We start from the raw sequence: 14,356 nt of genomic DNA, 5'->3' as shown, positions 1-14,356 counted from the left end.
TCTCTAGCTCTGAAGGAAACACCTAACCAGATGTTTGACTATTGTGTAATTTAAAACACATTACAACCAAAAGCAACCCCAAAATGTCAGTGCATTTACTTGAAATAATTAACATGTACTGAGCAAATGAGTTTACTCCCCATACTCATAGTGTTTATTTAGAAAGGAGACTAACAGCAGTTAAGATTTTCATAAGAAATGGCTAATTTTCTTTTTCAAACTCAAAGTGCTATGTCTCAGCTTTTGTAGGAACACATTTTTTCTAGGTGTCACCTGACAAGCTAGTGGCAGTCCTGTATCCTTCAAGCATTCTATCAGAGCTGTATCCTAAGAGCCATGATAATTGAGAAGTAACTACATTCATGTCCACTGAAAGGTAACATTCCTACCATGAGTTCTTTAAGCCATGGTTTTCACATCAGGAAAACTTCCTCCCTGTTTGGATTTATCCATAAGGTAGAGTATATATGTATGCAGCAGGATACTCTCGGTACCATGCAGCCTCACATTTTAGCACCAGAAGAGATATCCCTCCTACAGAACGCAAGCTCTGAGTATATATGAACATACTCAAGATGCACGAGGCGTAACAAAGAGCGTTGCAAGTATCAAAAGTATGATATGAACTTGGATTTTACATTTAAAAGCTTGGGCTTCAGGCAGAAAAATATGGTCTCACATGTCATTTACCACAGTTGGGTTGTTTTTATAAATCATAATTATTTTCAAATTCACTGTTTAAAACAGCCAGAATTAGCATAAAAGAGGCTGACCTACGTATGTCTTAGGGAAAGTTGTAAAAGTATCACTAAAAACCCTTTCTCATCTTCCAAGTTTGGGATCTACTAAAGAGATCTTTTTAATTTCCCCCCTATACACACATATATAAAAACACACACACACAGCATTAAATACATATACACACGAATTTCTATCAAATCCTGTTCCAAAGTGATAAGATACTCACTAGCTTTCGCCTTATTTACTCACACTCTTACTATCAGACAAAAAAGAAAGAAAGAAAAAACCAAACACAGTTTCAATCACTTCCTGAACAAGATTTTGAGAACATGAAGGAGGCAACTGTACATTTCATAAAAGTTTTTAAGAATTGGTCACTATAAACTGGAGGTAGCTTTGAAGAATGTTAGCTTGAATTAATTTAAGAAATCAGAAGTAACGTTAATCTACAAAAAGATTTTGAAAAACTAAATCCTCTCCTATTAGGAAGATTGTTCCTGTATCGTTGAATGCATTCTTTTGAAGAAAATGTAGTTATTTGTTTCTGGTTGTTACCACTCAGCTTTCAAGAGCAGGCCAAGACACATGCACTTGCTGATCTTCCTCACTGAAAGGGTACTGATGCTTCCTGAAGTTTTAACATAGCCTCTGAAAGTAACTTCCCAGCCATTTCCAAGATCTACTAAAAACAGGTTTTAGAACTTCCCATAAAGAGTATTAATTCTAAAATAGTGCTTCTGAAACTACTTTGTACAGAAACTGCCCCTCAGTTTATCTGAGGAGAATTACACTTTACTCCTGAAAACCCAGGTGGTAATCTAGATAGAAAACGATTAGCATGAGCTCTTCCACTTTCAGATTTATCAGTATAAAATCCCACTGGGTAACTTTTATACTGCATCACAGTCACATGGTCTTAAACATGCCAGAAAATACTTCTGTAGATTTTGTAGTGTAACAATGGAAATTGTTGAAGCTTAATAATTTGTTTAAAATACAAAGACTGAAAAAAACCCAAAGGAAAATCCCTCTTAACAAAACTGTTATTAAACTGACATCATTAGAAATACTAAACCTACTTTTTTTTTCCTGCCCCATCCTACAAGTATGTCACCAATTTGTTCTTGCAAACAAACATTCCACAGCACCAGGGGGTAGGGGGGAATCTCTCAGTATTTATAACCTATTATAAATGAAATTAAATTAGGTATTGTCTAACCCTGTAGCTACTTTTAGCAAACTTCCCACCATTATTTCAAATTGTGTGCAACAGGAAAAGAGAAAAGAGATTTCCCATCTGCTTCTCTTGTTTTCCCCTCACAAAAAGGTAACATTCTGATATGTATATAATGTGCCATATTCTAATAAAGTATATTTGGCTGGGAGTTCCCAGGGTGAAGTCTCTTGCCAGCAATGGACCCACTGGGAAGAGCAGACGCCTAGAAAATTAAATCAAATCCAAAGCGAAGTTTCGAATAACATCCAACGCTCCTGCGTCAAAGCCACATATATCCAACATGCCTCTGTCATCTGGATCCGCGATCGTAAAATCATTTGAGGTCATTCCACAGACAATCAATTTAGCAGGAATACCCGTTTTCTGGAGGAAAGACAGGAAAAAATAGTAAAAGTCAGAACATATATGTACAATAACTTAAACATACCAGAGGGCCAAATCTTGCTACCTTGCTTGCATAAACCACTGTCTGAATAGGCACACTGATAGAAACCAGATATGCCATAACCGGCCCATTTAACATTATACTTAACCTGAAGTAGATACATTTAAATCTGTGTAAGTAACTCCAGTGAGGTGTGCCAGCACACCTTTCCTGCACACCTGTTCAAATGCCAACGTTGCATTTGCTATTTTGCCGCTCATTCTGGGAGAAAACTTTCAATAGGAATTGTCAAATCATATAATAGGAATTAGAGAGCGTGGTTTTGTCTAAGGGAAGGATGTCCAAATGTCAGTTGATCAAATAGACCAGCAGAGGCCTGGACAATTCTGAGATGAATTTGCAGGTTAGCAACCTACAAGGTAAGGCAAAGCAAGTGGCATGGAGGCTAGAGTGTAGGATCTCTTTGTTTAAAGCACAAATTCAGGCACAGGAGCTAATCACAACTAAGAAAACTGCAACACAGTGGGCAAGTGAAAGATTTTTGACATTAATTTCAACTGGGTGGCATGATATGAAGATTAATGACAATATACACATTTGCCAAAAACCATTCCTTATAGTTTAAAACATAGTTCCCTTAAAGCATAAAAATTGTTTTCTGGTAAATAAGAGTTGCTAAAATCAATGTGCTTGTAGAGGGTACTTTTTCTTAGTTCCATTTCAAAATTACTAAATTGCTAATTACTAAATTTAGAGTTTCCCTTTTAAAACACAATGAGCTTTCTTCACAAGCTACTATCACTACTACTGACAGCTATCCTACAGGCTTATGTTCATTACTTCATTTAAACTTTGCAGCACCTAGTGCAGACATCAGTTAACTTTAATTCTGTGAGCCAAATTCAATTTGTAAGAACTTCCTACAAAAACCTTATTCGATCAATTGTATATAGACTGCAGAAATTCATGCATTCCCTGAATACTTTTTTGTATGAATTTTTTATTCATTGATATTGCAGGACACTGAGCAGTTTAGGATAATTACAAATTCTTTTAACAATTTAGTGGTTTTAAATATAGAATTCCAACTGTAGAATGTATCAATTTTTAGCAATACCAAATTGTATACAGAAAAAACGTACAACTAGTTCAGTCTCTTAAACACTTTTAGAACTTTTTTACACTCATCAATTATCAACAGTCAGAAGCACATTTACCTCTCTGTACTCTCTAAGAGCAGTTGCAGGACGAGTATTTCCAGCAAAGGTCTCATTATCGGTAAATACAATGAAGACATCAGCTGCTGTCTCAGTTTTTTGAGCCCATATCATTGGAAGGGAACAATCAGTAGTACCCATTGGAATCTTGAAAGGAAAAAAAATATATACAGAACACATTAATACAGAAACTAGTAAAACCTAAGAAAAAAAAAATTAAGCTTGCATAAGTATTATCACACATAAAGGCTTCTTTGCTGGGCAAGCAACACGGCCAGTCGTATGCAGTCCAGACAATTCCTGCAGTATGTTGAAGACAATTTCCTGCTACAGATGGTGCAGGAGCCTACAAGGGGAGGGCGGGTGCTGGACTTTGTTTTCACTAACAAGGACGGGCTCGTTAGGGAAGTGAAGGTCGGGGGCAGCTTAGGACAAAACGACCACAAAATGGTAAGAGTTCAAGATCCTGAGTGGAAGAAGCAAGGATAGCTACCCTGAATTTTGGAAGAGCTAACTTTGATCTCCTCCGCAACCTATTAGGAGCTACCCCGTGGGCTACGCTGTTAGAAGGGAGCCTCTGAGAGCTGGCTAACATTTAAACAGTGATTCTTCCAAGCACAGGATAGGTGCATCCCTTTGAGTAAGAAATTGGGAAAGAGAGACAGAAGACCTGTGTGGATGAGCAGGGAGCTAATGAATAAACTCAAAGGGAAGCAGAAGGTTTATGAACTGTGGAAACAGGGTCTGAGCACCTGGGGAGAATACAGGAATGTTGTCAGGGCCTGTAGGGATGTGACTAGGAAGGCTAAAGCCCACTTGGAAATGAAGCTAGCAAGGGACATAAAGGATAATAAAAAGAGTTTTTTCAGATATGTGAATACTAAGAGGATGACGAGGGATAATGTAGGTCCCTTGCTGAACGAGGCGGGTGTCCTGGTAACGGGTGATGCTGAAAAGGTGGAGATACCGAATGCCTAAACTCGGTCTTCACTCCAAAGGCCCCTCGGGACCCACAGATCCTGGATGAAAGTAGGAGTGTTTGGGGAATAAAGAGCTTCCCTCTAGTTGAGGTAGGGGTGGTCCAGGAGCGGCTCAAAGGGATTAATGTACACAAATCAATGGGCCTGGATGAGCTGCATCCACCTGTGCTGAGGGAGCTGGCGGAGGTGATTGCGGAGCTGCTCTCTATCATCTTTGACAGGACTTGGAGAACAGGAGACGTGCCTGAGAATTGGAGGATAGCCAATATCACTCCAGTCTTTAAAAAGGGCAAGAAGGAGGATCCTAGCAACTACAGGCCATTCAGCCTCACTTCTGTCCCTGGAAAGGTAATGGAACAGCTTGTTCTGGATGCCATCACCAAGCAACTGGAAGAGAAGAAGGTCATGAGGAGTAGTCAGCATGGATTCACCAAGGGAAGATCGTGCTCGACTGATCTCATAGCCTTCTATGATCTCATCACTGGCTGGGTGGATGGAGGGAGAGCAGTGGATGTCATCTACCTTGACTTCAGCAAGGCCTTTGATATTGTCTCCCATGACATCCTGATAGAAAAGCTGAGAGAACATGGGATAGATGAGTGGACAGTGAGGTGGGTTAAGAACTGGCTGTTGGACCGGGCTCAGAGGGTCGTGATCAGTGGAGCAGAATCTGAATGGAGGCCTGTGACTAGTGTTGGGTCCAGTCCTGTTTAGTATCTTCATTGACAACCTTGATGAGGAATAACATCCACCCTCAGCAAGTACGCCAATGATACAAAGCTGGGAGGGGTGGCTGACACGCAGGAACACTGTGCTGCCATCCAGAGAGACCTGGACAGGCTGGAGAGCTGGGCAGGGAGAAATCTAATGAAGTTCAACAAGAGCAAGTGTAAAGTCTTGCACCTGGGGAGGGATAACTGTGTGTTATCAGTACAGGCTGGGGGATGACCTGCTGGAGAGGAGCTCTCTGGAGAAGGACCTGGGGGTCCTGGTTGATGACAGGTTGGCCATGAGGCAGCAGTGTGCACTGGTGGCTAAGAGGGCCAATGGGATCCTGGGATGCATCAGGAAGAGTGTGGCCAACAGGTCGAAGGAGGTGATCCTCCCCCTCTACTCTGCCCTGGTCAGGCCCCACCTGGAGTATTGTGTCCAGTTCTGGGCTCCCTGGTATAAAAAAGACAGGGATCTCCTTGAGAGAGTCTAGAGAAGGGCTACGAAGATGATGGAGCATCTGCCCTAGGAGGAAAGGCTGAGTGAGCTGGGACTGTTCAGCCTAGAGAAAAGAAGACTAAGGGGGGAACCTAATTAATGTTTATAAATATCTTAAGCACAGGATGCAGAGGGAATTGGCCAGCCCCTTTTCAGTGGTCTGTGGAGACAGCACAAGGGGCAATGGCTGCAAGTTGGAGCACAGGGAGTTCCGCACCAACATGCGGAAGAACTTTTACCCAGTGAGGGTGACAGAGCCCTGGGACAGGCTGCTCAGGGAGGTGGTGGAGTTTCCTCCTCTGGAGAGATTCAAGACCCATCTGGACACCTACCTGCGCAATATGAGCTGGGGAGCTGCTTTGGCAGGGGGGTTGGACCCAATGATCTCTCAAGGTCCCTTCCAACCCCTACAATTCTGTGATTCTTTGTTAAACAACAGTTCGCTTATTGTGGTTTTGACCAGGGTTGTGGGGTTTTTTGACTTTTTTTAATATTCTTTTCAAACTAACTCATTGCAACCTAAAACTGCCATTCCAAAATGCAATGTTTAACATCCACTGATGATGGATGAAATCCTGACATTTGCTGGACTTTCTCTAAATCAAAGGGACAAAAAACATTCTGGGGTTTTACTAAACAGGCACAGACTAAACACAGAATTAATTACAAAGAGAAAGCACTCTAAGTACTGACACTTCTAAATACTGATGTTAGCAACAGTTATATCTTAAGGGTTTTGGTTTTGTAGGGGGGGTTTGTTTGTTTGGGGGTTTTTGGGGTTTGGTTGGTTTTGGTTTGGTTTTGGGGTATTTTTGTTTGTTTTTTCTTTTTTACATACTTCATACATTTTCACTAATACTTGAGGTAATGTCATATCAGCCGTCACTGGGCAAGGGACGATCTCATGTGAAAAGGCAACAATATGGGAATCCTTCTCAGTACGTGCGACAACCTGAGAAAGAAGATGACAACAATGATTTGGTTATATTATTCAGAATTTTTAGTGTCTGATTCAAGGCATTCCCTACCAAACACATAGCATGACATATCCTTTTGTATTTCAGTCAGCATGGCCCCCATATATACTAACACGTCGCTCTACACTTGAAATATTCCGTAACGTTGACGCAAATAAACAGTGCAAAAATCAGAGCTAAAGAAACACTCCAATCACTGTAGTTAAAGATACTCACTATTTCTCCTGTCCCCCCTGCCACAAACATTTTTAAACATAAGAAAACAACCACCCTTGCCTCATCTGTGATATAAATACACAAGAAGCTTTAGAATATCAAATTGAGGAGAAAGCAACTCTGGCCATATTGATAACTGGCCATATTGATTTACCCCAAAATTTCTTAATCTAATCTGTATTAGTCTATGAAAGCTCCTGAAAAAAAGAAAGTGAAAATGTATTTTCAGCTAAATGAAAAAAGCAGCCTCATCACTTTGATTTATAATGGAAACCAACTCCCTCAAATTGATCTTTCTGAATTTGGTTGCCATGAGCTTTAAGCACCTGGTGTACCAGCGAGGCACAAGGAATCATCATCTTCTAACCAGCTTTAGAATCATAGAAGAGCACCTCTGTCTCAAAAGAGCTGCTCAAGCTACAAATAGTTCTAAATAAATAGTTATAAATAAAAGAAGTTCAGTGCCTCACCATACACATTGTAGCTGCAACTGTGCTGGCATTGAGCACGCTGCCCAAAACTTTTTGTGTCATTGATGCACTGACATCAACTGCAAGCAAGAAGCGTTTTCCTGTTGGTTCCACTGTCTAGAAGGCAAAAAAGACAAGAAAAAAAAAGATACACATAAATAAAAATAATTTCTTCTTCCTTATTCTTTCAACCCTAGAAGTTGAATGATTTTTATTTAATTCATTCTGGGGTAACATTAGGACACTGAAGTTGCCTAAAGCTGAACACATCATGAAGTTTTGATTCTTGGTTTAATAAAATCCCAATTCCCATGATTTTTGTTACAGAGTTTCAAAATTGTTACTCATTCAACAAACTTTTCCATGTCATTTTATAAGCCTTCAGAAAACAGACGATTCTAACAAAGCTTAAAAAAACCATAGTATTTAAGAACTACATTACCTTGAACGTTTTGTAAAATGAGGCATCTAAAGCTTCTAAAATGTCTTCATCCGGACGCCACCAAAGCTTTCCTCTGCTTCCATGTCCACTTTTATAGGTTTCTAATGCAACCAAAATATGGAATGGATGTATTCTACCCTACAGGCAAAAGAAACCAACAGTAGTTTTTTGAAAATCTGAATTCCTTAAAAAAGGTAACAAACTAAAAATGAGATCGTACCACAAACATCTCAAGTTTAATACACTGTTTCTTTAAATGTGAAGACTTCATGCAGTCTTTACACAGCAGTTGCATGAATTGCTACTTCTTAGTTACTGGTAATGGACCTCACTCCCTTTCTAGAATCTTCCAACAAATTCTAAATGTTATATTATGCCATCAACAGCCACGTCTATGACTGTCCGGTGCCATTATCTATCACAGCTTTGCAATAAGAGAAATTCCCTGTACTGATGAAGGGAAAGGACTTGAGCTATGGAAAGAACAAACTTGCAGTTAGTTTTGTACCAGATACAATAAAACTGGACAATGAAACTACTTTCAGAATAAAGCATTCATTTTCCACTTACTATCAGAGAAGAGTCCAAAAGCTTTCATCTTTTTTTTTTTCCTTTCCTTACATATCCCAAATCAGTGGCTGCTGCACAGTAAGTATTCTAAACCACAAAGCTTTGCTTTACTGATTATTGAACATTTTTGTTACCTTTTTCCTCAAGGGATGCTTGTGTCATTATTCATTACCAGCAGCAAACCTCAGCAAATCTGAATTCCTGCCCACTGTCCACCTTCCACCAAGTTACTGTGCCATCTTTGCTCTCCCTTCCCCAGTACTTCAGTAACTATGCATGATTAAAGAAGAAACCAGCAAAAGGGATGAGCAGTGGGATGGGAACAAAAGGACCTACTGTCATTCTCAATTCAACTATGGTCTTGAAATTAAACACCATGATTTCCATCTCCCAAAAAAAGCTATTAGAAAAAGCCCTTTGTCTTCTCTATCTCCCATTAAATTCCTAAAACTTTTGTTCTCCCTTTGGAGAATCCTCTTTTCCTTCTTACTTTCTTACCTCTTTGATGGATAGTAAGGCAAACCAAAAGAGAAAGTCCCCTTCTGTCATCCTTTTCCTCTCAGCTGCTATGCTAGTTTCTTCATTCACTTCCTAGGACCCCACTCAAGTGACCTGCACTAACTTTTAAGTTTGAATTGCTGATGCTAAATTACAAAGACTCAGAAGCAATGGATGACCCCAAGAGGCAAAGCTTGCCATGGCTCTAATTTAAGAAAAGATCCTAGCTGGCAATATAGTTAATTTTTATAAAAGCTTCAGAAACTGGGAGGTGTGGGGGAAATCAAAAAGAAATTATAAAGATAAGTTTTAAAACAAAGGTGCAGGTATTCTGGACTGCAGTTTTTTAAAAATAATATATTACACAGTTCCTCCAAGGAACATCCTTCTATTTTGTAACAAGGATGCCTGAAGAAATACAATTTAGGAAAAGACTAAAAACCACAAAGGCTGGCACTGATTATGGAAAAGTCTTACCTTTTTTAACAGTTTCTCATTTCTCAGTCTTTCACACACTATTGCCACTTCTGAACCTCGTGGTTCAAGAACTGAATTTGCTGTCAGCTTTCCTAAATTCCTCAACAAGACAGAAATGGGCATGTCCTTCAGCAACGCCTTCCAAACCTATGATTCAAGAAAGAGAATGGAAAAAAAATATGAGATTCTAATACAAGAACTGATATCCGTACGTTAAATATGTGCATTTTACAATAAACATACGTGTTATATAGATTTTTGTTATTCTAAATTAGCTGCTTGGGTAGGTAATTCTAAAAACAGTGTAAGGGCTATTTTTATGGAAATCTAGACATGAGACTCTTGAGAAGCATTACTCTAAAAGGAATATAAAGCTAATGAAGTTTACCTACCTCTTTAGATTTCAGATGGTTTGTCAGGAGATGCTCTCTAACTAGCCCATACTCCTCTATTAAATGAGTAACTTCCAATTCATCTTTTGTGCGTTTTACTTTCTCCACAGCCTCCAGATACTTTAAGAGTTTTTCAGTCTCAGCAGAAACTGCTTTGTCTTTATAAGCCTCTTGGACATCTTTCCACCCTTTGGTAATATATTTAGTGACTATAGCAATTCCTATTGAAAAGGGAAATATTTTCCAAGCAGGATTACTGTCTTTATACTGGCATTTATTATTCTAGCAAGCAAATAACTTAGCAGGTTTCATTTTCAGACATGCCAACCAGCTATAAAAAAAGGTCAGCCACACATCTATGGCAGTAGTTTTAATTACTGTTTATTCTCCTTTGAAGCGAGGAGCCTAATGTTTTTGCAACCACAGATCTTCCCAAACAACCAAAAAGTGTTATTTCATAATTTGTAAGCAAATAGGGGGAAATTGAGAGAAACTATATTATTTTATAATCTCTTGACCTAAGCAAAGACAAAGAAGGGAACAAATTCTGTTTACCCTGAGATAAACTGGTCAATTTCTGGTATGATCATGCACTTTTTTAAGGTGCAATTTATGGGATACCATCACTAAGACATCATCAGTCCACAATGGTACTTGGGTTTCCAAAACAATTCCACAGTAAATAGAAGTTTAAAACACAGATTTTTGAGGTAAATAAAAATGCCTTACCTTCACTGGCAGGTTTTAGGTGGGACAACCTCAGAAGATCTTTATGAGACCAACCACTTCTTTGTTTGTATTTTGTAACTGCTAAAGCGACAGCCATGCCATTCTTTCCATTGTACCAATCTGCAACAGCTTTCCTCAGTGCACGGCCCCACATGCCGCATTTCATGCCCTCCTTCAGATCTTTTTTAAACTGGATGAAAGTAAAGAGATGGGTTGGTATGCAACACACCTCAGGAACAGCTTTGAACGCAGCCTGTTTTGTTTTTGCATCAGAACACTGTGAGCAAATGGCAAGAGCAAAAAGCAGGGGCTCCTGTTTTGCTGCTCTGCCTTCCTGACTAAATGTCTTTATTTCTTGAACAACGTCACAGCCTTTACCCTCTTCAATCAGTCTTGTTAGAGCCTCAGCATTTCCAAAACCCAGCTTCTGCTCCTTGATGTAGTAAGTGCCACCTTCCGAGCCGAAACACAGGAACCGCTGCAGCCGATTCATATCGGTGACGTGCCACACGTACCCACTGCCAGAGTTGGGCACCTGCTTCTCCTTCAGGAGTTGTGCTTGGTTTTCCTCGTCCTCCATTGCTTACACTTCCAAGAGGCCTGTTGAAAGAATAATGAAGTTTATTAAGAATTACTGTGAAAATCTCATGACTACTTTTTTACCACCTCTTGGCAAAGTAAATATATCTTACATCGACACATTTGCAGGTTTTTCTTCATAAATCTAATAAGAGTATACTCTAAGGGTGCAACCATAGGCATCAGTTAGGAGAACAGTAACAAAGAAAAAGGAAATCTCTGGGTTACAATCGCTACAACTTCGAAACTGCTTAACCCCTATGGGTGGCATGCAGAAAACGGCTGGGGTTACACCCTTTTGCCATTAACATAGTATGACACTTTCTTAGGGACGTTTTTGGATTGCATACTAAATTCCTCAAAACTCAGATCTTGCCCTGCTCTATTTTATTCAGGAATTGGTAATATTGACCAAGCAAATAAACATGATGCTAAAATAAAGCATCATGATATGATGCTAAATACTGAAAAACTGTTTAGCTAGAAGACTGTAAGTGTTTAAATATGGTGAGTTTCAGTGAGGCTTAGACAAAAGCTCTCTAAAGACTGACAGTAGCTGAAGAAAAAAATTACTTTATTACAAGCTCAAATAGGCTGCTGTTTCAAGTGAGACCCAAGGAAACATACAGCACAACAACAAATTCTGTACTGCTTTACATCTGAGGTCAAGAACAAAAAACAGCACAACAAATTCACAATCTTTTAGGTCTTCATACACTCATGAGTTGCAAGAGAGTTCAGCTGTAATAATTGCATGCACAACATTGCTCTCACTTGGAGAACACCAAGCAGGGCAAAATGCAAGCCATGACATTTAAACAGATGCAGGTGAAATGACATCAGTGGGGTAGGGGAAAGAAAAATTCATCATCACTATGTCCAAAACACTCATGTGACAACAATAAATTCAGTTTTTTCAGGTCTCATCAAACAATAAAAGGACACTAAATAGCACCTAGAAGTCCCTTTTTTAAAAGCACTAATAAACCAATCCATCAACCTGCATATGGATTTAAAATATGCACACACCAAGGTCTGAGCTCACACAAATGACATTTCAAAGGAATCCACTTAATTTTTGAGTATTACTTTTGACAGGCTTGTTTGGTTACTGAAGATAAAAGCCATTCTGCTTCATTTACTAGGATGAGCTCGCTCAAATAAATGTCACTAATGTAAACTGAGATTCCCCCTCTCCCCAGTTTAGGTAAGTAACACACTGATCTACAAACAACTTCCATACTTCCCCTTCAACACAGACTTTTCCTTTCTCTGCAAGAGACTACACATGTAACCTTCCTCTGGTTTTGTGTATCTGCAGTGCTGTGCTGTCTCCATCCACAATTAAATAAAAATAATAATCATTGCTCCCATTACATCCAATATGCTGTTAAAATCATAGAAACAGAAGCCATATGCTGATACTTATTTTTTAATGGAAGCCTGCAGTTTTAAACAAAGAAATGTATTTCATTGTATTATTCAGAGTGCCAGTGCTCAGCTATTTTTCCTAGTGCTTAAATATTCTAACCATGTTTCCTGCCAAACCAATTTAAATACACATCATGGTTGAGCCGACTTTTTCACTGACATCTGAAGCATGCAAATACTCTGAAAATAACAAGGGTGGTATTTGCGATGCACAAAGACCATATCAGTACATTTTAATGTCTAAATACATTTTATTTCAATACATTTTAATTAGCTGGTTTCATTAAACAGTAGGTAATGTTTCATAATAAACACACAAAACCCGAAGAAAAATTCCTGAAATAAGTCACCAAACATTACTTGCCAGAAAAATAAAAAATTACATGGAAAGATACTGAAAAACAGCATTATCTTGATCAAAAAGAATAGGACACAAAGGATCATGCACGAATGACAAGTTCTTCATATATATGTGTATATATATGAAATTTTGTTAATAATTTATTGCTGCATCTTTCATACCTTTGCTGTGATAAACATTATTACATTAAAACAAGGCTAATGGGAACACTATTTTTTTACCTCTAGATTACCAAGGCTTAACTGAACTGGAAGGACCGTGCATCTGGGTAAACAAAACAATTATGATCCCACTCTGCTGATTATCTTTGGAAATGCCAGAACTACTTAAGGGTATTTTAAAGGGATTTTTTTCTTTCCATCTTTTAATTTTTACAGGTTCTGATATGTCAATTTTATTTTAATTCTTGCTTAGAGAGTCTCACTTGTCCTCACATGCTTACAGTTTACAGTCACTAATAACAAATTAGTTACCATTATCACCATCACCCTGAGAACAGGAACAAAGCCTACACAAAATAATTATAACATTTCTAAATTAACAAATAATATTTATATGGCTTGAAATCTAGACTCATTTATAAAATACAGTAATGCAAGATCAGTGCTCCCATGAAATGCATCATCCCGAAAAGGAAACGGTTCACTACTTCATTTTTAGGTATGGATATGCAGTGTCATTTTAATTGCATTGTTTTTAAGAAGTTTAGAGCTAACCATCAGAGAAAAAAGTTATCCTGCTGCTCTTCTCTGCTACACCCTATAAGAAACCTAAGTTACAAACATTAATAATGGATAATTGTAATGATTACTTTTTTGGACTCATAGCACTGAAAACAGGTCTGTGCTAGTGTCCACAGGCTTCTGGCACAAACATCCACATTTTAAAAGACAGCTGCAAATGTACTTCTGATCCTGTTAAGATTTCTACCTTTTGCAAAGCTTCATTTTTATTGAGCCCTCAAAGTTGTCTTCTCAGATGGAACACAGTATTTCACATGGGAATGAAATGCCTGCAGTCCTTATCCTGTTAAAAATGCCTATGACCAGTCTTCTGAAACCTTTAATGAAGTTATTAATGCCTTCTGATAAACAGTCGAGGATACACACCGAACTTACCTGAAATGGCTTATGGCTGCCTCAAGGATTTAAGAAGAGCTTCAAACCAACATAATCGTGTGGATTGTGACATGAATGGTAGATTCTATAAAGCAACTTTCTACTGCAAAAATTACCCTTCAAATGTGCAATAGCTGATGTATCCCAGTAATTTCACTACTGAACAGCCACACTGGAAGTACCAAATTTAAACTCCACCTGGACCTACCAGAAACAACATGACTATTTAAGTCACGTGGGCCATTAACCTCACAAGTTCCCAAAGCCATTCCCTCCCTCTGCCCAGACACCTCTGCAACAGACAACTTCCACCCTTGTAGGCAGATC

The 14,356-nt window shown here is 38.8% G+C and overlaps 1 protein-coding gene across 1 annotated transcript; it reads right to left on the bottom strand.

The window, feature by feature from the left end:
- Positions 1-2,188: 2,188 nt before the first annotated feature.
- Positions 2,189-11,120, bottom strand: RO60 (Ro60, Y RNA binding protein; the record flags this gene model as incomplete). The annotated part of the gene is made up of 8 exons (XM_084266007.1): positions 2,189-2,341; positions 3,581-3,727; positions 6,608-6,721; positions 7,433-7,549; positions 7,875-8,012; positions 9,420-9,566; positions 9,812-10,032; positions 10,541-11,120. 8 exons carry the CDS (start codon positions 11,118-11,120, stop codon positions 2,189-2,191), a joined length of 1,617 nt encoding a protein of 538 aa, XP_084122133.1.
- Positions 11,121-14,356: the final 3,236 nt, after the last annotated feature.

Source organism: Gallinula chloropus, assembly GCF_964237585.1.
Source record: "Gallinula chloropus genome assembly, chromosome: 6".
Lineage (NCBI taxonomy): Eukaryota > Metazoa > Chordata > Aves > Gruiformes > Rallidae > Gallinula > Gallinula chloropus.
This window is presented reverse-complemented; position numbering and strand designations above follow the sequence as displayed.